We start from the raw sequence: 25,658 nt of genomic DNA on the forward strand, positions 1-25,658 counted from the left end.
TGAGATCAAACGCAACATGCAACTCTATGCTTCACAACACTTCATACCATTTTAAATATTTCAAGTCTTCAAATATAGTATTAAATTTTTAAGGTCTTTTAAAAAATGGAAAAGAATTCATTTACTTATGGGAATGTTTTTCCCTGTGATTTCCTGTGTTATGGTTTGAACCACCCATTTTTCATACTCACCTGTGCGTCATACAGGATCTGTAAAAATATCTCATTGTCCTCGTGTTCTTTTATTAGACTAATCAACGCATTTTTCAAAGGCAGCATCATTTGGTTGTGTAACAGAACAGTGTATTCATTTTCTTAATTTTTTTCTTTTTGTCCTGATTGCATTCTAGTATTGTTTTGTTGTAACAGTCAAAGCAGCACCAGAACCATCCGTATTCCTTTTCAAACCCCCCCCCCCCCTTTTTTTTATTTATTTTTTATTAATACATTCATCCACTTATATTTTCTAATTGGGGTTACGGGTGAACTGTAGGCTATCCCAGCTGGCTCTGAGCTATATGCTAAATTTCTTAAAATACTTTTTTAAAACTTCCACTGAAACTTCCATTGTTGTGCTCACACCCTGTCGGATACAATAGTTTTGATTTGGCAACAACCTCCAGCATCTTGGGGCTTATGAACCATGTTGAAAGAGGAGCTTCATTTTGTCAGTTCAATGCTTTGGTGCCAAGAAAAAAAAATTCAATTATGTTGAAATGAGGTGAGGAGCTCCATTCAAACCGTTTAAAACTCTTGTCTAGTTTAACGGTAGTGCTTTGACACCATCGTGTCACCATACCTTATAGGGAGGTATCAGCTCGAAGCAACAACCATTCACTCACAATCACGTCTGTTAAATTTTGAATTATAATGTGCATTTTGGGGGAAAGTTGCTCCCCCCCCCCCACTTTTTTTTTTTTTTTTTTTTTTAATTTTCACTGTCAAAACTGGTACTGATCATATATTTTTATTTCCTAGAGCCAGTCTCATTGCGTGGTGGTCCTCAAAGTGACCACTAATCCTTTACGGCTTTAGCCAGCAAGCCTCCCTCAAACTGCCTTCTCAGCATCTAGTCCTCGCATGTAAACACTGTCCCATAATACCATAATCCCTTTCCAATCGGCGGCCAATCGTTTCACACCGCCATGACAACAACAGCGGTGGAACCTCTGTGGGTAGATCCCCAAAACAGGCGGACGCAGGCCTCCAGGAGGGTCTCCACGCTCGTTAGCAGGAGGACATTGACACCGAGGTAAAGCGGAAGCACCAGGACGCCGAGCACGGCCAGCGAGGCCAGCGTCAAGTTCGAATCCCGCCGTCCCTCCCTGCGCAGCATCTCGAAGGGCACCATCGTGCATCCCTTCTCCTTGGAGGAACATTCCCGGCCGTCGCCCACCATCTTTCGTGTGAGGAGGAGAAGTGAGCACGTGACCAGGATCAGGATCAAGTAGAGGAAGGCCACGCCCCAACAGGGACTCATCGCTCTGGGTAGGGGGCTCAGCAGGTTGGGCAGACAACGCATCAAAGAGCCGCTGTCGACCAAACAAACCATGGCCCTGGCTTCCTCTGACTTCCATCGACACGGCAGGCTGAGGGCCACCGCCACCCACACCGACAAACAGCACAAGTAGCCAATGGCGTGACACGGCCAGCCGCCATTCACCGCATCATCTTCATCCTCCTCTTCCTCCTTCCCTTCCTCTTCTTCTCTCGTCGTCCACAGAAATCGGGTGAGAAGCTCCACGGCGATAAGGGGTGTGATGAGCATCAGCACAGCGCCGTAGGTGTGGCTCAGGAAGAGCAGGAAGCGCAGGGCGATCACGCCCGGCGGCGGCGTCAGCTCGGCGAACCACCGCTCAAAGAGGCCCAGGAGGCTCAGGTAAACTGCACAAAGACACCATTTGACAATGTTTTCACTCAACTTCCTGTTCAGGTTCAAGCTGAAGATGGCAAAGTCCACCAGGAACAAAAAACAGTGTACTGTAAACAAAACATACATTTGTAAAACACCAAGGACACATTTGTGTGTCTGTGTGTGTGGGGGGTAGCAGTTTAGTGCCGCTTTGATTTTCTTCAGACAGTACCAAAAAATAAATGTTCTTGCTATGCAGGACAGATCTAACTGGCAAATACAATGCATTCTTTAAATGCAGCCCATGGGCAGCAATTAAAACAACAGGGGGCCTAAAACTGCCCCTGTGGAACATCACTATGACAGAGTGGCAGGGTAGGATATAGAACAACCACACAGTCAAGTCCTGCCTTTCAAATAATGGTTCTAAACCACTTGAGAGCGCTAGAAATGAAATCATTAGTAGCCAGCGCTACAACTAGCGAGCACCCTTGCCGCTCGCTCACCTGCGAGCAGGAAATCGGTGAAGATGAGGATGCAGCAGCCGCAGAATCCCACAGGACTTCGCGACGTCACCAGCAAGGGCAGGCTTAGGAGGCTGCACACCACTTTGAAGACGCACAACACAGACGCGCCGTCCAACACGCTGTCCATATCTGCGAGGAAATGACACGCATGCAGCTCAAAACAGGTTTGCCAATTTTGCCTTGAGGTGTAGCAGCTCAGGAATGTCAGCTGCTTAGTAGGCTAGAAATGTAATCATTTTTCCTGCACTTGTTTCTATTCATCCTGTGCTTGGAGATCGATACTTGAACTTTGCACTGTTTACTAAGAGGAAGCATCGGGGACATCATTTAAACGATTTCAAACAAACACTACTGAAATGCTTCCATGTTCAATACTGAAAGACTCACATGAAGCCAACTGATTTTGTTTTGCTCATATACACACACGCAAATGAATCATGAATCATACTAAAATACACTCAGAAAATATACTGCAAGTTTGGATGTCTGCAAAAGATAAAAAAAACTCAGCATGTGTAAGATTGTTTCAGTAGTGTGCGTGAGAACTGAGAAGTAATCCTGAATTATGCCACTGACAGCTCCATAAGATTTACACACACACACACACACACACACACACACACACACACACACACACACACACACACACACACACACACACACACAGACACACACACACACAGACACACACACGCGCACACACACACACGCGCACACACACACACACACACACACACACACACACACACACACACACACACACACACACGCAGTGATATTCACTTAAATCAGCAACACAACATTGCATGGACGTTGCATGGACACTCAGTAAAAATAACTAAATAAAAAAAATATCACCATTGTGAGTTTTCATTACCTGGTCGCCCCCCTCCCGGGAGTCTTCAGAGCCGCATGTCACTTTAGAGCTGTTAAATACACTCTCTTCCTTTAACCGCCCCACACCCCGTTTTGCTGTTGCTGATAACCCCCCTCTCTCCCCTCCCCTCCCCTCCCCTCGTGGCCTCCCAGGGCGCCTTGCTTGCTTGCACCTGGAGCAGTGCTGGGTGTGGCATTGTTTGAACGGCTCGGGGAACCAGTCGGGCAACTAGCTGGACCACGAGACGAGCGTGTCGAGACAAACAAGGTTAGAGGGAAACAGAGAGGGAATTATTGAACTTGTTCAGGCAACTGCATGCTAATACACTGAACCCTCCCTCCCTCAGGCCTTGTTGGATTTTCTTAACGTCTATTTTTTTCCCTAATTGTAATTATTGAAATTTTGCATGCTTTTTCTTTTTACGTTTTCGCACTTCTTTTTTGCAGAAAGTACAATTGGTGCCTTGATGTGAGTTTAATTCATTCCTTGACTGTGCTTGTAACTTTTCCTATTCTAATGAATGAAAGTGCCATTAATCCGTTCCAGCCTTGCAAAGAAAATATTTTTTGATTCTGCTTGACAGATAGATAAGTCCTCTTCTCTCAGCTTCAAAACAGCTTTTCTCCCATATACAGCTTTCTGGTCTTCAGAAACGAAAATTAAAAGTTAAATTAGAATCAGCTTTATTGGCCAAATTTGTGCATGCCAAACGTCATCAAATCAAAAATAAAAAGACAATAACAAAGTAAAAAGTAACAACAGGCCAGCTGGTGAGAGGCCTAAATATTGTAAATGATGGTCAAAATTATACACTCCAGATGTTTTATACACTCCAGATGTTTTATGCAAGCAAAAAAAAAAAAGTTGCCCAGTGTAATAATAATGGTGATGACGCTCCTCGCGCGGACCGCTCAGTCAGTCAAGTGTTAAGAGCGCCACCTGGTGCTGATGTGCGCACATCAGCGCGCGCGTTCACGTGCAGAATTTCCACCAACATAGAGGCAGCGCGTTCACGTTCCCTCCCATCGTCTTCTCTACCCCAAAATTCCCCCCAAAATGTGGCATAAAATGGGTTAAAAAAAGAAAGAGAAGAAAAAATCGTATTGCTGCCGGGGGTTCGCCTCCTGCAGGACCCAGAAGTGAACAACAGGCGACCCGGAAGGTTTGAAGTCCGCCTGACTGCAAATCGACACGAAAAGAAGACGAGTGGCGATCGTTGCCCAAAGAATCATCGTGCCAGCTGCGCGCTCACTCAAGCAGGTATGTGGCTTTTCCTTAAAAAAAAAAAAAAAATAATTCCGTCGACGTCGCGGAGCTTTCAACTCGCTGGGTTAGCGTCGTTGTTACGCAAGTCGTGCAAAAACTAAGTTGCCACCCCCCCCCCCCCTAAAAAAAAAAAAAAAAAAAAAAAAAACGAGCCACCCTGCGGCGCCCCTGTGATAAATGTGTATTTATCCCACCATTACGTTACAGTACATCGCAACCACTGTATGCGCACTGAAAATGTTGATTCCTGCACATCCTCCATGAAAGACGTCGTGTTTGTGGGAGGAAGTGTCATTAGTGTTGTGTGTGTTTTTTTTCCCCTTCAAGCAGCCGGGATATTTAAAGCTGCAAAATGCAAGTCAACAAGGCGAAAGAGAGTGGTGCTGGCTGGCTGGCTGGGTGGGGGGGAAACAGCCACCCGACGTGCACGGGGACAATTGCTCGCCTGTGCTTACTCGGAATCGCCCGCTGCTTATAAAAATAAAAGCGAGGAATGGGCTGCCATTTTTGTTTCCCTTTTGTCTCGTTTTGGGCCAAAAGCAGAGCAGAGGAGAGGAGACGGCAGTCTGCAACGAGCCAGCGCACAATAAAACGTTGCGTCTTTTGAAGATGGAGCTTCACATTTTCATGATGATTGTTATTCATATCATCTGAAGATGACAGCCTCCCCCCAAATCGTCTCGCAGTAGTAATAATTGTTTTTACTGTTACTGCATTGATGGTGATTGATGACGATGATGATGGATTATACAACAGGAACCCAAAACCGAGCAGTTTTAGTCCTGCATGCCGTGTTATTTCCAAAAATATAAAATAGATATAAATATAAAATGTACCAGTTTTTTAGCTTAGTTTGACTTTTATTTTATTGTTGTTTTTTCTATGTAAATTGTATAGCGTTAAATAACCGTTTTGTGTATTTGCTTCCATTTGACTCTTTAAAATTTCTATTTTTATTACGAATAATTTTTACTCTACATTTTTCGTTTATACTGTGATTTTATTTTGTTTTTTAAGTTTAGTTATCTATGCAATAGTTAAAAGTTCAGTTTTTTAATGAACTTGGTCAGTTCTTAGTGCATACAAAAAATCTGAATTAATGCTCATTTTTAAGAATTAGGAATTAAAACAAAAACTGAATAAAGCAGTTCAGATAGTGGATGGAAGGATTGCGTTTTGGGGGGTGTTGTCATCTTAATATACAAGCTCAAATACTGTACAATCAAGGAATAAGGCGGAGTAAGGAAATGAACTGTCGCACATTTCAACTAAGGCTGTATCCGAATGTGCACACTGTTTCGTATAAAGTGAAGGGGTTATGCCATTTTGTAGGTCTCCGAATGTCAAAAATGTAGGGCACTCAAAACTACCCACTATACACTTGGAAAAGTAGTGATCATCCATGTTTACCGAAAGGCCATGGATCAAATGTGAATATGAATAGGTTCTATCTTATCGATTATTTCATCGATTACCCCTCTTGCATCTGGCCTTAGTATCTAGCTCCTGATCAGCATGGGTTAAAGTATTACCGACAGTGCTTCCGTTTTACGTCACAGCTGACCCGAATTACGATTACTGGCACTTGTGTGCCGCAAACAGCAAGAAGGAGATAAGGCAGTTTTGAAATTTTGTGTCAAATAAAAGACCCTATGCCAGTTCGTTCACAAACGAGACAAGAGTTCTTTGGTAGTGTTGTTTTTTTTTTTAACCTTTTACATGGGGTCACTTGATAGTTCGTATTGTAAACTGAGTCTCTTTTATCTTAAGATGCTAAGTCAGTAGTTCTTCTATTCTTACGCCGCTACGTAAATGACTGTCCTTTCATAACCTCGGAACGCCGCAACCGGAGGGCCCCTGTTCTTCTTGCCTCTACATTATGCTTGGAGACTATTCGATTCCGTGGTAGGCTGAGGTCGTCTTTACATGTGGTCCAGATGTGCAGAATCGAATTTTTGCATGCACTAAAAAAAAATCTTTCTTTTTTTTCCCCATTGGTTTTCGTCTTTTGGAAACATTTCTCATTGCATACTTTGGCACTCTTAAACCATTCCTGTGTGTGTTTGCTTTAGCCGAGGCATAACACTAGGCCGCGTACGCCAGCCAAGAGCAACAAAAAAAAAACATTGGTCCTGTAACACCCCCCCCCCCCTTAAATATTTGTCTAATGATGGCAGGCGCAGTAGTTCGCTTTCACCTCCAGCAGGCTCGTCTAACTTGCACGACACTTGAAAAAAAATGCATAGCTTTTAGTATTACAGTGCTCTGAAGCACTTTTAGATACTGTCGTCTGTGTATCAAGTAATCATTGGGTATTTGCAAAAGCATCTAGCAAATGTGCTAATCTTGTCGTCATCCACAATTTGCAGGAATGACAACAGATTAGGTTTTCATGTAATTGGTTTAAAAAATAGAGGAGCTAGGGAGGGGGATCATAAGTAGCCAATATTAATCCTGTTAAAGTCAGAACCCTGAAGAACGTGCTATATAAAATGGTATGGTCCTGTTGTAAAATCAAAAATGGTGTGGTCCTTTGAGCCCAATGAAAAAAGTTTGACAAAATCATTATAATTTTGTATTACATGTAATTTTATTTGTGATATATTTAGTATTTCTTTTTATTACTGAGATTAGGTTTGCAAATGGTGTTGCCGCTGTAAAATGATGTATTTCTCCCCCAACAATGCTTAAAGGCTACTTTGTTGTTCATGGACTACCATTTGCTTTCTGGTTTGGGGGAAACTTGAAAAAGTTGAGTTATTAACAACTGAATTATTTACTATTTTTTGTCAGTATTTAACATTCAACACTTGGTTCACGAATGGTGCAGGATTATACCATTTATTTCATGGCGGGGGAAGATATAAGTTTGACCATGTGGATCTCAGTCATAACTAAGATAACTTTTGCCCAATTTTCTCTTTCTGTCAAATTATTCTAAATGACTGCTTCAAATGAAAATGTCAGATTTTTGTTGCCTTTTCAGGCTTGGGTTCTTCCACCTTCCGTTTGCTTTAAATGAAATTCTGCAACTGTGATCCTTCCACCTGGAATTTGCATTATTGCAATAGTTGTTGACGTGCCTCATGAATGTCCAAATACCGCCAATCCTAAATGCTTACTTTAAATGCGAAATAAAAATATTCTAATAACATTCCAATTTTAAGAAAGAAATTATGTTTAGGGCATTATTTGATTCACTCACCTTTTGACTGCTGCTTGTCAGTTGTTGAACATCCTGGTGTGTGATGCCTGTGTTTTCGCTGATAACACTTTGACAGTGAAGGCTCCCCTAAACCACAGCGCCTCTCACGTGATTGCATATCTAACTGGCATGGACGCCTCTTCTTGCAAATGACTTCACCTTGTCTGCGCAAGGAGCTAAATAAAGATCCACCTCCTACTTGCCTCTGTCGGACTTTAAAGAAAAAAGTGTCTAAGTAGCACATTGAAAAATGAAATGAACATGCCGAATTAAGAAAAAAAACACTATAAGAACTAGCCGATCTAAATTTTCTTTTTTTCTCGATGTATTCCAGAATGGCGGAACCTCGCTTTAACAGTCCCTATTTTTGGCCCCCGCCACCAGCCATGGCTGTCACGCAGGTGAGTCTTATTTCAAGTCTGCTCTCTTTAAATTTTCCAGAGGAAAATGATGTGTTTTTGCATACCTCAGTCCTTTGAATTTTCTGATTATTCACGTAGTTACTTGGCAACGTGATCGAGGAATTCAGTAGGGAATCGTACAAAAAAATATATATATATATAGATATAAAAACACCAGATCACATTCAAACTGAACTATTTTAGGAACAGAAACTCTGACAAACAAAAAGCATCCTAATGAGTCTTCTCTTTTGATGGAATGAAGGAGCAGCTGATGGCGGAGAAGATTCGAGCGTCTCATCCAGCCCCTGTGACGCTCCCCTCCCAGCAGCCCTTGCTGTCTCCAGAAGGCGACCAGCACGTGACGTCCAAAGCCCAGCAGTCGGACGTCGTCCTGCACTCCAGCCCCGCTCGGCCCACCTCCAGCTCACTCACGGGTACGTCGTCACGATTGCATACCGAGCTTTTCACGTTTGTGAAGTTTATCACTTTGGTGATACGTGGCAAGCATGGTTATTATAGTTAACAGAAATGGACGAAATAACTGAAATTAAACATTTCAACATGAACCATTTTCAGTCATGAAAGGAAATAACGGAAAGCACATCTTGTGTTTATAAAACTGAGTAAACCTAGAAAAATGTCCTTGCTAATTGCTACAAATATGACTCCGATGTTTTCTTCAAGGTCGAATTCTCGGCGACGTCAACTTGAACCTGGACGGCAAAGCGGCCATCAAAGCCAGGGGACTGTGGGAGGACTGGCGTCAGCTCATTGAACACCCTGCTCGGGCAAACCACCTCTCAGGTGACGGCATATCGTCTAATGCAAATATTTAGATTTTCCTGATTTATAAAAAAAAATATTTTATCTGCGCGGGCAATGATTACTTTCATATTTTAGCATGAAGAGATATATCGGTCAACTACTCAGGCTTTGAAGATGCCGTTGTGACTTTGCTTACATGCGAGGCAGTACATTCAAATTCCCCAGTTTCCTCGAATGCATCATTGATATCGGCTCCTCTCGTCCTTCAGGCGTTTCTCTGGCATCCAGAACAGGAAACCTCAACAACTCTGAGGTCACCTCGCCCGCAACGCCGCCCTCGGGTGCCTCCACACCCCACCTGCTCTCCAGCTTCGCCAACCCCCACGGGATGGACCCCGGGAGAACCAACGGAGGTCTCATGAGCCTACTCGGGGTGTCCAAGCCGCCGAAAGACGGGCGTCGGAAAATCAAAGCGGAGAACGGCTCCTCGCTCTTGGTGGTGCCGTACCCTATCCTGGCGTCCAGCAACGACCAGTCCGCCATCAGCATCACTGCCAAAGAGAAAACGTACAGGTACGCTAATCGGGCCGTGGATTAGAGAGGCTCAAGATGTCTACTACCTTCTTCTTCCTGTCCATCTATCGAGCACAATCCAAAGCATCACGAGTCTCCTTTGTATCCCGACCGCAGGTGTAAAGTGTGCCCGCTCACCTTCTTCTCCAAGTCGGACATGCAGATTCACTCGAAGACGCACACGGAGGCCAAGGCGTACAAGTGCCCTCACTGCACCAAGACGTTCGCCAACGCCCCGTACCTGGCGCAGCACCTGCGCATCCACTTGGGCCTCAAGCCGTACCGGTGCGCCTACTGCGAGAAGTGCTTTCGACAGCTCTCGCACCTGCAGCAGCACACCAGGTGAGATGCTCCAAAAAGACTTCTGTGTATGAAATATGGCTTCAGTCGTGTTCCATTTGAGTTGTTTATCAATTAATTTTCATTCAGAATCCACACGGGGGATCGTCCGTATAAATGCTTCCAGCCCGGATGTGAGAAGGCCTTCACGCAGCTGTCTAATCTTCAGGTAAACTCAAATTAAATTTTACTTGATTCATTATAACAACATAGTATGTTTTGTGATTATTGTTTTGTATTTTATTATGGCAAAACTGAAATATTGTGGTTTATTTTTATGACAATAAAACCTTTTTTTTTTAATAAATTTTATTTATAGATAAAAGAAAATATTTTCTTTTTTTTCATTATTTCATTATTTTATCATTCCAAAAACAATAGTAATGTGCAATATAATATACATGTCTAGGTTTGTCATTTATTTTGTATTTTATTATTGTCATTTATTTTGTATTTTATTAATAAGAGCAATTATTGTAATGTAATTTACCTGAATTATTTATGTTATTTATTTATTTTTTTATGTATGTTTTTTAAATTTTATTTGACCTTTTAGGGCAAATGAAATACCCGATTTTTGTTGTTTGCAGTCTCACCAGAGGCACCACAACAAAGACAAGGCGTTCAAGTGTTCCAACTGCTTCCGGGCTTACTCGGATGCGGCGTCGCTGCAGATGCACCTTTCCGCCCACGCCATCAAGACGGCTCGGGCCTACTGCTGCAACACGTGCGACAGAGCGTACACGTCGGTGAGTGAATGGTCACTGCTAGCTTAATTTTCTTAGAATTATTTTAATCATGGGGGGCCAACTGCCGCAGACCACAAGCCCCAGAAATTTCCTTTGACTTTTTTCGACATTTCTTTTCTCTAAAACGCTCACCAGCCATCTGCACGCCTTGCATTGCAGGAGACCTACCTCATGAAGCACATGTGCAAGCACGCAGCGGGGCAACACGGGGGGCCTCGGAGGAACGACGCCCCCCACCACCATCCCCGGACGGATGCCTCAGACCTGAGCGCGGCCGCCATTTTGTCCCGACATCACCTCGCTCTCTCCGTTTAGTATACGACGACAACCATATGGACTCGGGTACGACCAAAAACAAGAAACAAAGTGCCAGAGTGTACTAATATCCTATGAGGAGGTACAGTAATACTTTCCTCTGTATTAATTATAAATATATATATATACGCATCTGGATTATGTCTAATGAGCACTTTGAGGCCTGAAAAGGACAGACTTATAACATTTATTGTGATGTCACAGATTGTTCTTTTTTTATACGCTCCCTAACTTTTTTAATGCTCGTTAAGGTATCTTCTAGTATGCGTTCCAAGTTGATGTAAATATTATGTGCTGAGTTTTTTTGTATCGTTGGTATTTATTCTTTTTGGCCACATTCCCTCCTAAGATCACCTATGTTTTGATAAGAAAAAAAGAAAAAAAACGGGTTCAACTCAGAGGCCGGCATATTAGGTCCACCCGCACAATTTAATACGAATAAGAGTTATCTTATATCACAAAATTTGCCTTTGCAAAGACAATAGTGTTAAGTTTAACAATCTGTTTATTATTGTGGTAGCCTCGTGTGTCCTAACACAAAAACAACATAGGATTGACTGTCAAACTCTTTTTAAAGAATAAAACAATAATCCGAACTTCACAGAGTGGCCAGTGATTTTTTTTTTTTTCCCCAACTCACATCAGCTGTCAGAGGCAGTTTTAGTTTATTTTTAATTCAAATAAAGTCAAATTTTGACATTAAATTACTCATTTCTTTTAATTAAATAATTGATTTAAAAACTGACATTAAGCCAGTATTAAGTACATTTCTTTGAATGTTCTTTAAAAAAAAATTTAAAAAGTTGAAACGATAGATTTGCCGTATTCTCCTTTTTACGCGTGCATGACAATTTCGACATTGCATGTGCGCGTGTTTGTGTTTTGTCTTGGGTGGGCTTACACTTCCTGCACGTTGGCCATCCATAGTGGGTTGCTGCCTCCGAGGACTTTGAACATCCTGCCTAAGTTCGCCTACTCGTAAACTCGTGCCAGGCTGTCGTGTACAACTTCATTTCCCCTCAGTATAAAGTGCATTAATAAAATTTCTTAAAAGAGGCAGCGAAGAGGAGGGGCACAAATTGAGCTGATCCAGGGGAATTTGATTTTCCTCCAAACCACAGTTATGAGGGGGAGGGCCACAAGAAGGAGGAGGGGAGGCGAGGGTAAAGCTTAGAGGAAATGGGTGTCGAATACTCCTCCTATGCCGCTACACATTCCGACTCTCCACGAAAACAGCACAAAAGGAGGATAACATCAACTCTTGGGATAAAACTCCAAAGCATCCAGGAAAACTGGTAAGAATACGTCATGTCTTTTTATTCATCCAGGAAATTAATTTGTTCATATTCAGAAGGACTTGCAGTATCTTGCATGAACTTAATGCACTGAACATACGAACAGTCAAATGTGAGCAAGCGTAAGCCACTACCAATGATGATGTCATCAGAGAGGACCGCTGGGAACAATTTTGCCCCAGACTGTCTCAGTCCATTCATTGAAATAGAAAAAAAAAAACATCGGCGATAGTAGCACTATGAATGCCTTTGGTGTTCTCATCAAAATCATCATGAAAATGTTGCATAATAATGAAACTTTGCAATCTCATTAATAGTGGCAAAACATTTGCTCCCATACCAGTACAATGATAAATATTGTTCTTAAAATTGCTCTCCATCCTGTCATTATGTCATATCGATGTTTTTTTGTTCTGTTTTACCTAAATTTTGTTCTTTTAATTATTTCTTTTTCTCTCTTTTCAATGCATACGTCAATCATTCTTGCCATTTGCAGCCTGGCCCAGTTCCTATCATCAAATGAATAGTGGGGCTCCTCTATTCAGCATTTCAGATTGAAAATATATTGGTTAAACAGTCAAATTGTTAAGTGAATCATACTACTTGCTGAAGGTCAACCATGTGCTCATAAAACGTCAATATTAGCAAAAATATCCACCCTGTCAGTAAGCTCATATTCGTGTCTAATTACAGATATTACTATATATATTATATATTTTAAGTGTTGGACGTTGACCAAGTATACGTTTCTCACATTGTAACCTACTTCATTTAATAATTATGAAGTTCAACGGAAAATCTCAGCTTTATCTGTAATCTAATACCCAAATCTTTGGTCGCGCTCTAAAGCGAAACAGAGCGAAACAGAAATTGTCTCAATTCCAGTTCCTGTTTGGAATAAAGGGACTTTTTGAATGGTTAAATTGGGGTTCATAGTGGGGTGGTGGAGAGGCACAATCTTGCTACTTATGCTCAAGTGAAAAAAAAGTTATGAGTATGTGGGTTGTGATGTCATGGAGACAAAAATGCAAAATGAGGGAAAAGGGGAAAGTGTGTTTGTGATCTTGCTAATAGATAAAAGATGTTTAAGGGAGGGAGTCATGAAATGAGGCTCTTTTCGGGAGTCTGCCCCTCATCTTGGAGACATTTTATGAGGAAGCTGGACTCTGATTCATAACCGGGCCCACTTGCAACACTTCCTCAAGGCACTGCCCAATAATATATTTTCTTGTTTTTATTATAGCGGCCTCAGCCATGGTGTTCCTCCTCATATCCTTGACCGTACTGCATCTTGTCACCCTGTCCATGCTCCTTGTGGCTACCCTGCAGAAGGTGAGTGGCACTTTTTGTCCACGAGATGGCGCTGTTCCACCTGCTACAACTAACCTTGATATGTAATGTATCAAGCTCCAATTCCAATTATTATTATGTATTATATTCTATGCAGATGGCTCTCAACCGTACATCTGACTTAAATCCAGAAATTCCATGCAGCCTCTTTTGGACAGGAAATAATTAAAATCTGAAAGGCAAAAACTTCCTTCAGTTAAATGACATCACAATTGAGGTCATTGTTTTTACTCTGTGAGCTGTGTTGAAATGTGCTCGAAAAATAGACTTTGCTTACTTTGAGTGTGTGTGTGTGTGTGTGTGCGTAGTCCTGGTGGGTCTGGAACAATTCAGAAATCAGCGACCTGTGGTACAACTGTTTCCATGACAATGCCACAGATACGTGGCTGTGTGCCGCCACCAATGAGAGCGGTAAATGATCATTTGCATTTCTGCACGATTCCATAATATCGTCTGATGTTTAAAAACTGTTGGGTCTTCGCTCGTTCCAGACTGGTTGCAGTCGGTGCAGGCCCTCATGGTGCTGTCCGTGGTCTTCTCGTCCATCTCTCTGCTGGTGTTTGCAGCTCAGCTCTTCACCATGTCCAAAGGAGGGCTCTTCTACTTGACAGGACTCTGTCAAGCCTTTGCAGGTATGATATTATTTGTAGAAGTTGTACACTGTATCATTGAATATTCATTTTCTTGAAACAAAATTTAAATAGACAGGATTTTTTAAAAAAGTCCTAATTCTAAAAAGAATTTTCTAAACTGAAATTGAATACAGACAGTTTTTGCGAGTGCTGATCAATATTTTATTATTTTCTATTCTTTATGTTAATTTTCATTACTTTACCTGTAACTTTTGCAGGCTTCACCGACTTTGCAGCTTGCCTCATCTTCACCTTTCACAGGAAGGAGATCCTTAATGACTCCAGCAATCTGGGCAAAGGTCATTTCGGTTATTGCTTCATCCTGGCGTGGCTTTGTGTCCCCCTCTTGTTGATCAGTGGCATTCTGTATGGACACTTGCGAAAGAAAGAATGAAGGGGAAGAAAAACAACAACTTTTTTTGCTTATCCCAATTTTTCTTTCATTTCTAGTGTGGCCCTAATTTTGTTTTGTATCTCAGCCTAGAGGGCAAGGTGTGTGAAAAGTCAGAATTGAATGATTTTTTTTTTTTTTTTTTTTTAAATACACTCATTAAAATTACAACTTTACCCTTGTTTATTTATTTCTCCAATAAAAACGTTCGAATGGCTTTACAGCCTTTACTAGTAATCTTACAATTTCTTATCTTTTTCAGTAAGGGCCCATAAGGCCTTGGAAAATCACTCAATTTGTCAACGGTTTATTTTTATTTCCAAGATGCTCATGCTTCTTTGCGACTCGCCAGACTTCTAGCGACGTCACGGTATTGCCATGTAAGATTAATCAAAGTAATAGGGTAAGATTTGGGTGGATTTTCTGGCGTCAGATGAATAGACAGAGCTGTTTGAATGTAGTGCTTAGGGGTGTGTCTGCCTTTGGTTACTCACCTTTCAACAGGTTGCGAAAGGCATTCTGTCAGCAATGTTTTCTCTGGCATAGCAGTAGGAATTCAGAAATGTACAGGAAAGGAAATTCGCAAGAAATAGGCTCTGCAAAAACACAAGTGTGTACAGACTTTGGATTGGTAAAGCTGCCAATCTGGCTGAACCAGTCCAAAACAAATCACGTGTCTTAAAGAAAGGCTGTGTGACAATATTTGCTTCTCAGACAATCGCATCATGCAGATGATAGAAAAAGTGGACGCACCAAAGAGTTAATGCGTGAAAGTGAGACGACGTTGTAATTGAGGGCGAACGGCGACGAAGTCTGTCAGCGCTAGTGCAGCACAGAATTTGCGGAATCCGATTACAATGTCGCCCACAAGGAGTGGAAGGCTGACTGAGATGACAGGCAAGGGTGGGAACGAGTCAAGCGAGAAGCACAGTCACACAAGCTCCACTGGAGGTAAGATTGACAACACCACCACAACGGAAAACATGCGCCGACCGCATGAATCTCCTCTATGACTTTGTGTTTAGAGTCAATATGAAGCTCCAGACCAACATAATAACTCAAGGGACTTCCTCTCTGTAATCGTCATTGGATGTCTTTGCCGTCAAGCATTTGGTCCTCCGGATCTCATTGGACTGATGGCTGACGTGAGACGAGGTCAGTAGTTGAGAGATTTAACATATCCTCATAGAGGTCGCAGCCATGCCGGGCTCCCAGCAAGCCAGTCTGGATGAGAATGCGGTGTTCCTGCCGGTAACCCCGTCTTCCCCGGAGTTCCTCTACTCGGAACTTGAGCGCCATTCTATGGAGAAGCTCCTGGGTGAAGGTCCCAAAGCCTTTTACGACGCCGTCGGCGCAGAGTTCTTTGGCTCCTTCCTCTCTCCCGATGAGGTGGGCGAGATAACCAGCTCGGTTCAGGACTTTCATTTTACTCCCCTGGAAAAAGAAGAGACTGGAGGGAAAGTCAATCCGGATGCAGCTGACCTCACCTCGTCCTACTTCCCGTCCCACTCGGATGTGCCCGCTCCGCGTTTGGAGCTGGGTTGGCCCGAGGCGCCTTGGGTGCGCATGGAAAACGTCACAGTGTACACAAATCCCCCCGCTGAGGGAGAACCTGCCATCAGAGAGGTCATCCGACGGCATCTGCAGAAAGCCAGCCAAGTATGCGTCTTTGAATTCTTATCATTCAGCGTGGCTAGAGCTAATTTGCAAAAACTATGTCTCTTTAGGTAATTGGCATCGTAACTGACCGGCTGACAGACAGCACTATCATTAGGGATTTACACAACGCAGCCTCCAGGGGTGTCCCGGTTTACATCATCCTCAACCAAAGGACCGTTGAAGAGAAGTACACACTCCACAGGCTGGGACATCCGGTGAGTCGGGCTTGAAAGATTGCAGAAGCAGAAGGTGGACACACTCAAACAGATTCTCCTATATGGTCCAAGTGAGAAAAGATTTCAAACTTGATATACTGCATTGTGAACTTGACTTATGATACGGTGTCGCAGGCCTCAGTAATCACGGTAACGCCAGCGACAGTTCAACTGGTTATGCAGCATTCAGGACAGTTCTTGTTACTGTTGCAGAATCAACAGAAGATGCGCTTCAAGCGAGGGCAACAAGACATAATGATTGGAAACAAATAGGTTCTAATGACAATTAGGACATTCAACGATTATGACTTCAAGACTTAGACCAGGGCTATTCAATTAGGAATTCAGTTGGGCCAAATTCATGGTATCAAACACTAGGAAATGAATTGAAATACCTGTTGCATATCTTGAGTGCAATTCAAGTTTAGGTTTGACTCTGGGCCGCTAATTGAATAGCTGTAGACTCATCATAGTCTTATATTAGTCGATGGTTGCTCTTTGTTGGAGCCCAGTGTTACGTTACCAGGACATATTTTCATAAAGTTCACTGTACTGAAAACTATATTTTCTTGGGCGTCTAATATTCCAAGAATTTAATTGTCTACAGGGCTTGATTGTCCCTGGGACCCATAATTCCTGGTGAGGACATTTCCAGGAATCCTGGGTTACATATCTATCATACATATCCATCTAATACTATGTTTCAATTTAATTGCAGAACATTCGTGTTCGTGTTCTTGGAGGTAAAAGCTTCTGCTCGAAAAGTGGAAAGATGATTGTTGGCGAGTTGAAAGAGAAATTTATTTTGGTGGATTTGGAGACTGTTATTCATGGTAGCTACAGGTAAACATTCATATGAAAAAGTTTTTTGATGACAGCAGCTGATGTTATATCAGGTTGTCTTCATTCTCGACAGCCTCACGTGGACGGATGCTCACTTACATCGACATCTCGTCACCGTTGTCACCGGCTCGGCTGTGGACGTCTTCGACAAAGAGTTCCGGATCCTATTTGCTGCTTCCTCCCCGTTTCCCAACCTTTGGGAATACGCCGTTCCCCACATGGAAATGACAAAGCAGCAAAAAGACTTCAAAGATCCGAGTCCTCCCAGGCACTTGCACATGAAGCAAGAGATCCTCAACCCTCCTTCTCCACCGATGAACGTCCACCTGGACTGGGAGGCCATGGGTGTCATCCCAAGAGGAACCTTGACGGATAATCCTTTTGAGGAAGAGGAAGTTGTGGCAAAGGAAACAGCCTTGCAGAATGATATGATGTTTGATAAAAACACAGCCATTTTGGATACTTTTACTGTGAATGGATCTAAGCCTACGACATCGGGAAGGTACGTACCCAGTAGATGAGGTGTTGTTTCGCATCCTAACTTCAAAACATACAGTGCAAAAAGTCTTGGGTAATCATTAACTTTATTGTTCTTATAATGAATTTGTCACCATGGTCATTTTAAGTAAATTGTAGATTTGCGGGATTATTGTATAAATTCTAGCTAAATTGACGGCTCAGCTTCAGAAAACTGGTGATTGGTTTTGACTTAAGACTGTGATTTTCACTCGACAGCAAGTGGCAAAATGCATATGGGTAGTCACTAAATCATTGTTGCTAATTATTGTAAAACATTGTAAACACTATCAACATACTAGATGAATATTGTGAATTGATTATCAAGGTAATTTGTTTATTTCAGAGGTGTATATATTAATTATTGATTGACAATTCTGATATGTGAATTTGTGCCACCAGCCTTGACTGATTTTTTTTTTTGTGTACCTCATAGGGTATGGGACAGCTCTCCAATGACAAACAATTTGCCGGACAACGTAAAACCTTCCAAGTGAGTTTTATAAGGGAGATACATGAAACATTTTTGGTGAAATATAAAAATGTGCTTTTCTACCCGTATTTAAAAGACATCAAAAATGTTATTAATTTAATAATTTAATGTAATGAAGTACATACAATAAAATAATGTTCCTCTCCTCATTTCCAGTTGGGCAGAACATCACACAGAAGAGTTAGTATCCCGGCAGTTCTCCAAAGAGCTGAGAAACAGCGCGGACGACAGATCGTTGTCAGCGTGGCGAGACAACAAAGACAGCGACTTGAAGCAAAATGAATTTTTATTTTCTTCAACGAGGGAAAAATGGCACGAAAGGCCAAATTCCCGCGTGAGAGAGGAGAGCGACTTGGATGACATCAGCTCCAACATAGAAAATGTAGCCACCTCAAGAGTAAGTCGCTTCTTCAAGTTTTTAATTTCATATTTGAGGATTTATTTGAATGTGTCTGCTTGTAGAAGCCCTTAATCTTGAGGGTGCCGCAATCGGAGAGCTTCAACTCGATGAATGACCTCATGAAGAGATTCAAACCTCAGAAGAAGTCGGAACTCTTCAGAAGAGGCTCCATGAACAACATGCCCGAGACGACCCTCTCCATGATGGACCTCCGAGCGGATGCACCCGGCGCCGACCCGATTCCCGATGAGAGAAGATTCTCTGTCCCGAGGCTTAATTTCAACGTAAGCCCATGCTGCTGCATTTTGCTAATCACATGACCTCATGTGACGTGATTAAAAGCCTTGTTTTTAATGCACAGGCTTATGAGCTGGACCAAATGACACCGGGCTTAATCCTGATGAAGAGAAGGAACGATGTGGTCAAGTCAGCCCTGCAAAGACTTCCACAGGCCTCCAAGCTCAGACCTCGCAGCTTCGCCCTAGATTTGAACTGGAAGCCTCTAAGGGAAAGAAAAGGGGAGGAGGAATGAGCTGCCGCAAAGTATAAGCAAGCTCCATCTGTCTTGAAAGAAACTACAAAACCTCGCTTACCTCTGTAGTATTAAACACTCGAAAAAGAAAAAAGGCTGACTCAAGACTTGGATCGAGTCTATTTTTGTGGACGAGGAGTTAGCCTGTCCCACTCCGACTTGTGAGGTTTTTGCTCTTGGAATCTCATCTGCGACCTTCATGTTGGAGATTTCATTTTCCCTGGTAGTCTGGCCTTCTCCAAAAACATACATGTTGGATCCACAGGTGAAAATGTGAGCATGTTCATGCTGGATCGATATACGCCGGTGGGGCTGAGAAAGTAATTTATACATATAGTTTCGAATAGAATAATAAAATGCAGAGGGGGTTAAGTGGGGCTACACCAAACGCTGGTGTAACGCCATCCATAGATAGGCTCTAACTCATCTGTGAGTGATTTATTTTTCTTGTATTAACCATCAAATGTAAAATGTTGTCAGTCTGTTTTTAATTATATGTGACTATTTTAACTATGTGAAGTTTGTGAGTGCTCTCTGTATAAATTGCTATCTAAATAAAATGTCTTTGACTTATAGGGAAGTTGGCAGGGTTCATTTCAGTGCAATAGAAAAGGGATAATTCTTCTTCTTCCACATAAGACTGCTGGAGATAAGATTTGAAGCCAGAAGCTCAGAACTGTGAGGTTGAAATGTTAACCACTCCTCCACTGTGCTTCATACAATAAAACAAAACAAAATGCTTCCCACAAACGACCGGGAGTGACCGACGATTTTGAGTTGACAATCCTGTCTGACTTGAGGTTGTGACCTTTAAGATTAGCCACAATTATCCTTATTTAAAAAAAATAAAAAATAAAGACCATATATGTGTCTTTGTATTTTCCTTATTTGTTGAAATGTTGTCTTATCCCCTTTTTCCATCAGTTCAGTTCATTTTTAGCAAGCACGGTTTTGCAGTTTTGCTGGAAGAGCATTATGTAAAAACATATTTTTAAAATCCTGGTTCTGAATGTCCTCCAATAAGTGGCGCTGTTCGTGTCATCGTTCACGTCGCTCTCCATCAAAACGCTGAAGAAGAAGAAGTGTTTGCGGAAGCACATGTTCAAGTCATAGCAATGTGTTAAATCTTTACTACCCGAGCTATTTACGCATCGAGAAGGTACGATGGGTCGAGTATTAAGGTAAGTCTGGCTAACGTTAGCATCAACGTAACTAAGGTCTTTTTGTTGTTGTCACTTTATCGTGTTTGAATTGCCGCTTTGTTTTTTTGCTAACAGACGTAAAAAGATCCCGAAGCCTGTTAAACAGCAGCAATTTGATGAAGATGATCCAGAGGCATACAAAAACGTGCCTGTCCCTGATAAAGTAAGCGTTTTTTTCCTCGTATGTTTTGGTAATGTTGGAATTTGTATCTAAAAGTAACTGAGTAACTTAACAGTGTTGGAGCAGTTAAATTATATGAATGAAAATGTATGCAATAATTTTGCTATCTTTAATTTCTCATCGCCAGAACTCCAAGGACATAATTGATGAGTTTCACGATGAGAAGATTGAGGTAAAAAAAATCTGATTTATTTCTTTTTGTATTATTGTTATTAGTAAATGTACAGTAATTATATGTTTTTATATATTTATTATGTTTGATCTTATGTACAGCGCTTGGACTCTTAAGTGTTTCTAAGTATTTGAGATATGGCTGCGTTTGTGTTTGAACTATTGAACTTATTATTGGAATACTTTTTATTTTAATGGGCTAATATTTGTTCCTCTTAAACTTGTATTTGGTTTTATCTGTGTGTTTTTTTTTAAATTGTATTTATTTTTGACTGAGTTTATATTTTGGAATTTCCAAACAGAAACTCCTCGCCAGTGGAGTCAAGTTGCATAGTGATGATGAGGAACTGGATGATGAGGTGGGATCCCGTTTTCCTGTTGGAGTTTAACATGAAATAAAATGTGAGTTCCAGAGGAAATGTATGCTCATTTCTGCAGGAGGAAGTGATGGCCTTGGATGATTCCGAAACGGATGACGAGGACGATGAAGATGAGGAGGAAGAGGAGGAGGGCACTGACATGGAGAGCGATCTCGAGGGGAAGAAGGAGGAAGGTAAGACATAAGGCTGTAAGATGCTGACGCTAGTGCACGTAGAGCTCGCTTAACTTTGTTTGTATTGTCCTCCTCAGAGCTTCCCAATGAACTTGCCTGGGGCACCAAAAAGAAGATTTTCTATGACACTGACTACGTGGCCACAAGTGAGCATACTGTATAAAAGAATTGCACACAAAATTGTAATATTGAGGATGAAAAATTCATTATTATTATTTTTTTTTAAATTGTTAATCCACAAGAAAACATCCCACTACTCATAATCTGTTTCCATTGAATTTTTCCAGAGGGAAAAAAGGCACGTGATGAGTTGGTAGAGGAGGAAGAGGAGGAGGAAGAAGAAGCCAAGAAAATCCAAAATCGTTTGGCAGAACAGCTCAGCGAGGAGGATTACGACTTGAACTTTTTCCAGGTATTTGTAACATCATGCTTTACCTGTCAGGAAATGCTCTCCTGTGCAAATAAATCACGTGGCTCCACATGAAGGAGTTTGCTCCAGAGGAACAGACCGAGGAGACAGTTGTGGAAAAGGAGAAGATCGTCAAGGACCTGAAGCAAATGTCCCACAAAGAGAAAATGAAACTGCTCAAGAAGGAGTCGCCCGAGTTGCTTGAACTCATTCAGGACTTCAAGGCAAAGGTACACAGGGAGTGTGATGGATGCTAGTAAAGCAACCAAATGAGGTGGAAGCTAAATGGAATTGTTCATGTGCAGCTCACAGAAATGAAGGACCAACTGCAGCCACTCATGCAGATGGTCAAAGATGGAAGAATTCCACCGGGGAAGGTGACCTATTTTATTGTATTTAGTTCCTTTATTTACTTCTTATTGGCATAACGTAATGTGTGGTTGTTTGCTTTGATGCTTAGTTTCTAGCTTAGTCTTCTTATGGAACTCACAAAAACAAAATAGTGTTCAAAAACACAAAACAATGTTGTTGTTGTTTTTTTGAATGGAGATTAACCCTGGAATGTCAAGAACATTGTCCTTTGCTTTTGTTTCCAAAAGGGTGCCGACTACCTGAAGACAAAACATCAGCTTTACCTCAAGTGAGTATGCGGGTTTAAAAGTGTGGCGTTCACGAACGAAGCCGTCTGACTTGCCAAGTCCTCAACTTGAGCACTTCCTGTTTCAGTTATTGTACAAACATCAGCTTCTACCTGGTGCTCAAAGCCAAACGAATCCCCGCTCACAACCACCCGGTCATCGAACGACTGCTCACTTACAGAAATGTAAGTCTTTGACATATTCATGCATATATTATCATCACACTGTTGAGCATCTTTTCATGCTTTTTGTCCAAACAGTGGAGTGGCACCAAAGCTGTTAAATCATTATATATTCTGTGTTAAGGATGAGTTTTGTCATAGGATACATTTTAATTTCTAACCCTGCTTTCCTGCCTGCAGCTCATCAATAAACTGAGCTCAGTTGATGAGCGCCTGGCGCCGCAGTACAGTAAGCTGCTGGCTGCTCAAGAGGACGACGAGATCGCCCGCAGAGCAGCGGCTGAGAAGAAAGCTGGTTTGTCCGGCAAAAAAGACCAGGTTAAAAAAAAAAAATTGCAGTAGTAGAAACACGCGACGAGGGGAAATACGTGGCCATCCACACCTCTGTGCGGCCGTGCATGGCAATTCCTGGCAGAATCCTGACACAGATTCTAATGAGGGCGTGTTTGCGGACGTAGGATTCCGCCAAAGAGGTGCCAGAGATGGTCGCTGCTTCTGACTCGGACCTGGACGAGGAGGCGGCGTTGCAATTCTACAGAGAAGTGGAGCGAAGGATGAAATCGAAGAGGAAGATAAAACCACAGAAAGATGAAGAGTGAGTGGAGTTTATGAACTCAGGATAAAAAAAAGCAAATGTTTATTTTATTCATTGTCAACAATTTTGCAGGGTGGACGTTGACGAGGAGGAGTTAGATTCAGAGGCGAAGAGAGGCATCACGTACCAGGTAAGCGAGGGCTGCAATGAGTAATGGAATAACACAATTCAGTTGCCCAAAAAAAATGCAATCATCTTGTCGCAGATGGCCAAGAATAAGGGGCTCACTCCCAAGAGGAAGAAGATCGACCGCAATCCTCGAGTCAAACACCGGGAGAAGTTCAGGCGAGCGAAGATCCGCAGGAAGGGCCAGGTGTGTAGTCGCAAACATCTCCACATAAATGCATTTCAGTGTACGCTTATGTTCCACATTGACCGCTTGTTTTCATCAGGTCCGAGAGGTTCGGCGAGAGGAGACGAGATACAGCGGAGAACTGTCCGGTATCCGTGCAGGAGTCAAGAAGAGTATCAAACTCAAGTAACACCTCAATGCACTGCAAAGCTTCTAGTGGAATGTGCTTGCACTTTTAAAAACCTGCAATAGCAAAACTGACATCATTCATCTTTTTACAATCTTTAATAAGTTGTTACATTAACAGGTTAAGATAATTGAACAGAAAAAAAAAAGTGTCAAACATTGAACATTTTAGTTAAAGTTAGCGTGAACATTATTCCTAACAAATACTGATATTTATCTTGGTGATATTTAAACAAGACTGATCAGGAAAGTCCTCTTCAAATTTTGAAGTATGGCTCAAAATTGTCTGTTTGTTTCAAACTATTCTACAATTAAAGCCAAAAATCAAGCCCACATGCATCTGATGAAAACTGTGATGGCGGTCAGCCCACTTGTTGTTCAATGAAACGCTCGTGCGCCGCTGTCAAATTAGTAACGATCCTCTCCTCGATCTCCACCTGGTTGTTGACGTCCTCCTTGGAGAGGACCACCTCGTGCTGGCTGGTAGGCGTCACCACCACCACGTAGCCTCGCCGTGAGTCCAGCACGTTGGCGACCACCGCCTGGTGCCTGTACGTTTCCAGCGCTCGTCGAGCCTTGTCCAGCAAGATGGCGGCGTCCGTCTCCAGTTTGAAGGATATGACGAAGGCCTGCGGCGCCCAGTCTTTCACCAGCGGTGATAGAATTTTGGGCACCATCTTCAAGCTTAGCTGCAGGGAGACAGGGATTTGTTGTTGAGAAATTAAATACAGTAATCCCTCGCTAAATCAGTCAGTAAAACAGGAAAAATGCTCAAAATAGGCATAATGGTTAAGCATGTTTAAATTATCTGGGGCTCACTTGAAGCGGTCCGTTGGAAGATTGAATTTTGTGCTCCGGCATGTCACACGCTGGGATGTAGAAATCTGACACAGCCGCCGCCAAGTAAAACATGGCCTTTGATCCTAAAACGCACAAGTTTGTTAGAGAACTGCTAACACCAGTCGACGCTACGGGCACTGATGCCGACCTATGGCGTTGAGGGACTGTGCTGACGCCTTGAGGAGATGCAGATACTCCGACAAAGTGCTGAACTCGATAGGGAGTAGGAGTTGGGCATCTGTGACCTCCCGATACTTCTTAAGCACTTTGGCCATGTTGGGGAGCACCTGCGGGTTCACCACCACACGGTCCGGTTCTTGAGCCCCGCCTGAGAACTCCAGGGCGTCCAGCACGTTGATGGAGGAGAGCGTGCGAGCGTACGGGTAGAGTGAGCGATGCCTGTGCAGGAAGACAACGGCGTAACCGGTCTCCAAGAAGTACTCGGCGGACTGCGCTCCCCTCCTGCCGCTGCTAAAATTATCCAGAAAGCGAACGGTGCGTGACTCCAGCGGGACTTTGGTGCCACCCGATGAGATGAGAACCACACGGCGGCCTGCCACAGCGTGGAGACGGGCAAAAGCAGCTATCCTCTCCCGGACCTCATCCACATGGGAAGGAGCAGCAAACTCTTCAGCCAGCTTGCCATCAATGGAAGACACTCTGGGTTCTGCCATGGCCTGCAGAGAGAGAGGAGGCACACAGATATGAACAAAACGGGATGGAATCAAGGTACAGTAGGCCAGTCGTGACACGGGGTGAGCAAAGTCGTTTTTCAATTATTCTTATTTACCAGTAGTAATGTTTTTTTCAAGTAAAATCAATTTCATTTCTGTACTCCTCTATAAAACATAAACGCACTGATTGTTTAATCGCACAGATAATGAAGATAAGATAATAAATGTGAATAAATCTCCACCGAAAGGATGCTGCAGGTTTCATTTTGGTTGCGAAGTTTAATTAAGTCAATCACTTTCATTTTCGATTGCTCGCTGACGCAGTGTACATTCATAACAGAACTGTCACTTTTGCAGAAACAAAAGTTTGTCAGCGACGCCCTCATGTGTCCGTGTCGTAACGATACATTGATCATTAAGGAACTACAAAGCACATCGAGGGGGAGACTTACTTTTGACTCCAAAGTGTGAAGAAATATGAGAAGTATGTCTATCACAGATCACAATTTAGGCACTTCCTGAAACGCTCTTCTTCGCT

General features: G+C 42.5%; 6 protein-coding genes and 1 long non-coding RNA gene across 10 annotated transcripts; 4 read left to right on the forward strand and 3 right to left on the reverse strand.

Moving 5' to 3' along the window:
* Positions 1–429: 429 nt before the first annotated feature.
* On the reverse strand, positions 430–3,378 carry LOC119123536. Its single transcript, XM_037252721.1, has 3 exons — positions 3,256–3,378; positions 2,358–2,507; positions 430–1,883 (listed from the first exon to the last, which is right to left on the reverse strand). Exons 2-3 carry the CDS (start codon positions 2,503–2,505, stop codon positions 1,135–1,137), a joined length of 897 nt encoding a protein of 298 aa, XP_037108616.1. The 5' UTR covers positions 2,506–2,507; positions 3,256–3,378; the 3' UTR covers positions 430–1,134.
* A 695-nt stretch (positions 3,379–4,073) lies between these two features.
* znf362a (zinc finger protein 362a) lies at positions 4,074–11,472 on the forward strand. Of its 2 annotated transcripts, none has more exons than XM_037252716.1 (9): positions 4,074–4,515; positions 8,061–8,127; positions 8,399–8,564; positions 8,815–8,934; positions 9,165–9,468; positions 9,586–9,810; positions 9,898–9,976; positions 10,398–10,556; positions 10,716–11,472. In XM_037252716.1, exons 2-9 carry the CDS (start codon positions 8,062–8,064, stop codon positions 10,869–10,871), a joined length of 1,275 nt encoding a protein of 424 aa, XP_037108611.1. In that variant the 5' UTR covers positions 4,074–4,515; position 8,061; the 3' UTR covers positions 10,872–11,472. The 2 variants fall into 2 exon arrangements, with proteins under 2 accessions (XP_037108611.1, XP_037108610.1); XM_037252715.1 differs by having other exon boundaries at positions 4,079–4,515; positions 8,393–8,564.
* A 411-nt stretch (positions 11,473–11,883) lies between these two features.
* On the forward strand, positions 11,884–14,707 carry LOC119123509 (epithelial membrane protein 3-like). 2 transcript variants are annotated; one of them, XM_037252675.1, is made up of 5 exons: positions 12,028–12,166; positions 13,410–13,498; positions 13,825–13,927; positions 14,008–14,148; positions 14,367–14,707. In XM_037252675.1, the coding sequence occupies exons 2-5, from the start codon at positions 13,421–13,423 to the stop codon at positions 14,540–14,542; spliced, it is 498 nt and encodes a 165-aa protein (XP_037108570.1). In that variant the 5' UTR covers positions 12,028–12,166; positions 13,410–13,420; the 3' UTR covers positions 14,543–14,707. The 2 variants fall into 2 exon arrangements, with proteins under 2 accessions (XP_037108569.1, XP_037108570.1); XM_037252674.1 differs by lacking the exon at positions 13,825–13,927 and having other exon boundaries at positions 11,884–12,166; positions 14,367–14,555.
* Positions 12,168–14,491, reverse strand: LOC119123510. The gene is made up of 2 exons (XR_005098092.1): positions 14,352–14,491; positions 12,168–14,140 (listed from the first exon to the last, which is right to left on the reverse strand). It is a non-coding gene; the product is annotated as an uncharacterized LOC119123510 (long non-coding RNA).
* Positions 14,708–15,200: 493 nt separating the features above from the next.
* fam83e (family with sequence similarity 83 member E) lies at positions 15,201–19,924 on the forward strand. Of its 2 annotated transcripts, none has more exons than XM_037252667.1 (9): positions 15,201–15,490; positions 15,565–16,198; positions 16,267–16,413; positions 17,132–17,256; positions 17,330–17,758; positions 18,209–18,265; positions 18,422–18,647; positions 18,728–18,949; positions 19,027–19,924. In XM_037252667.1, exons 2-9 carry the CDS (start codon positions 15,740–15,742, stop codon positions 19,195–19,197), a joined length of 1,836 nt encoding a protein of 611 aa, XP_037108562.1. In that variant the 5' UTR covers positions 15,201–15,490; positions 15,565–15,739; the 3' UTR covers positions 19,198–19,924. The 2 variants fall into 2 exon arrangements, with proteins under 2 accessions (XP_037108562.1, XP_037108561.1); XM_037252666.1 differs by having other exon boundaries at positions 15,214–15,490; positions 18,422–18,662.
* Positions 19,925–20,264: 340 nt separating this feature from the next.
* Positions 20,265–23,939, forward strand: utp3 (UTP3 small subunit processome component). The gene is made up of 16 exons (XM_037252672.1): positions 20,265–20,378; positions 20,475–20,562; positions 20,708–20,752; positions 21,054–21,110; positions 21,190–21,304; positions 21,382–21,450; positions 21,592–21,716; positions 21,791–21,943; positions 22,019–22,090; positions 22,313–22,353; positions 22,440–22,536; positions 22,714–22,851; positions 22,992–23,128; positions 23,201–23,258; positions 23,334–23,441; positions 23,521–23,939. Exons 1-16 carry the CDS (start codon positions 20,362–20,364, stop codon positions 23,608–23,610), a joined length of 1,410 nt encoding a protein of 469 aa, XP_037108567.1. The 5' UTR covers positions 20,265–20,361; the 3' UTR covers positions 23,611–23,939.
* ppcs (phosphopantothenoylcysteine synthetase) lies at positions 23,687–25,658 on the reverse strand. The gene is made up of 4 exons (XM_037252673.1): positions 25,573–25,658; positions 24,595–25,123; positions 24,426–24,529; positions 23,687–24,295 (listed from the first exon to the last, which is right to left on the reverse strand). The coding sequence occupies exons 2-4, from the start codon at positions 25,118–25,120 to the stop codon at positions 23,969–23,971; spliced, it is 957 nt and encodes a 318-aa protein (XP_037108568.1). The 5' UTR covers positions 25,121–25,123; positions 25,573–25,658; the 3' UTR covers positions 23,687–23,968.

Source organism: Syngnathus acus, chromosome 5 (genome assembly GCF_901709675.1).
Source record: "Syngnathus acus chromosome 5, fSynAcu1.2, whole genome shotgun sequence".
In the NCBI taxonomy this organism is placed as follows: Eukaryota; Metazoa; Chordata; class Actinopteri; order Syngnathiformes; family Syngnathidae; genus Syngnathus; species Syngnathus acus.

What these genes read in the sequence shown, in the direction of transcription:
- LOC119123536 (XM_037252721.1), bottom strand. Translation starts at nt 2,505, where the DNA reads ATGGACAGCGTGTTGGACGGCGCGTCTGTGTTGTGCGTCTTCAAAGTG. An exon ending in CACCGATTTCCTGCTCGCAG is followed by an intron (nt 1,884 to 2,357) that starts GTGAGCGAGCGG and finishes GTCTTTGTGCAG; the next exon opens with TTTACCTGAGCCTCCTGGGC.
- znf362a (XM_037252715.1), top strand. Translation starts at nt 8,062, where the DNA reads ATGGCGGAACCTCGCTTTAACAGTCCCTATTTTTGGCCCCCGCCACCA. An exon ending in CAGCCATGGCTGTCACGCAG is followed by an intron (nt 8,128 to 8,392) that starts GTGAGTCTTATT and finishes GATGGAATGAAG; the next exon opens with GAGCAGCTGATGGCGGAGAA. An exon ending in TCGGGCAAACCACCTCTCAG is followed by an intron (nt 8,935 to 9,164) that starts GTGACGGCATAT and finishes CTCGTCCTTCAG; the next exon opens with GCGTTTCTCTGGCATCCAGA.
- LOC119123509 (XM_037252674.1), top strand. Translation starts at nt 12,051, where the DNA reads ATGGGTGTCGAATACTCCTCCTATGCCGCTACACATTCCGACTCTCCA. An exon ending in CAAAGCATCCAGGAAAACTG is followed by an intron (nt 12,167 to 13,409) that starts GTAAGAATACGT and finishes TTTTTATTATAG; the next exon opens with CGGCCTCAGCCATGGTGTTC. An exon ending in ACTCTGTCAAGCCTTTGCAG is followed by an intron (nt 14,149 to 14,366) that starts GTATGATATTAT and finishes TAACTTTTGCAG; the next exon opens with GCTTCACCGACTTTGCAGCT.
- fam83e (XM_037252666.1), top strand. Translation starts at nt 15,740, where the DNA reads ATGCCGGGCTCCCAGCAAGCCAGTCTGGATGAGAATGCGGTGTTCCTG. An exon ending in ATCTGCAGAAAGCCAGCCAA is followed by an intron (nt 16,199 to 16,266) that starts GTATGCGTCTTT and finishes ATGTCTCTTTAG; the next exon opens with GTAATTGGCATCGTAACTGA. An exon ending in TCCCGAGGCTTAATTTCAAC is followed by an intron (nt 18,950 to 19,026) that starts GTAAGCCCATGC and finishes TTTAATGCACAG; the next exon opens with GCTTATGAGCTGGACCAAAT.
- utp3 (XM_037252672.1), top strand. An exon ending in ACGACTTGAACTTTTTCCAG is followed by an intron (nt 21,717 to 21,790) that starts GTATTTGTAACA and finishes CTCCACATGAAG; the next exon opens with GAGTTTGCTCCAGAGGAACA. An exon ending in TTCAGGACTTCAAGGCAAAG is followed by an intron (nt 21,944 to 22,018) that starts GTACACAGGGAG and finishes GTTCATGTGCAG; the next exon opens with CTCACAGAAATGAAGGACCA.
- ppcs (XM_037252673.1), bottom strand. Translation starts at nt 25,120, where the DNA reads ATGGCAGAACCCAGAGTGTCTTCCATTGATGGCAAGCTGGCTGAAGAG. An exon ending in ACAGTCCCTCAACGCCATAG is followed by an intron (nt 24,530 to 24,594) that starts GTCGGCATCAGT and finishes TGTGCGTTTTAG; the next exon opens with GATCAAAGGCCATGTTTTAC. An exon ending in CTTCCAACGGACCGCTTCAA is followed by an intron (nt 24,296 to 24,425) that starts GTGAGCCCCAGA and finishes GTCTCCCTGCAG; the next exon opens with CTAAGCTTGAAGATGGTGCC.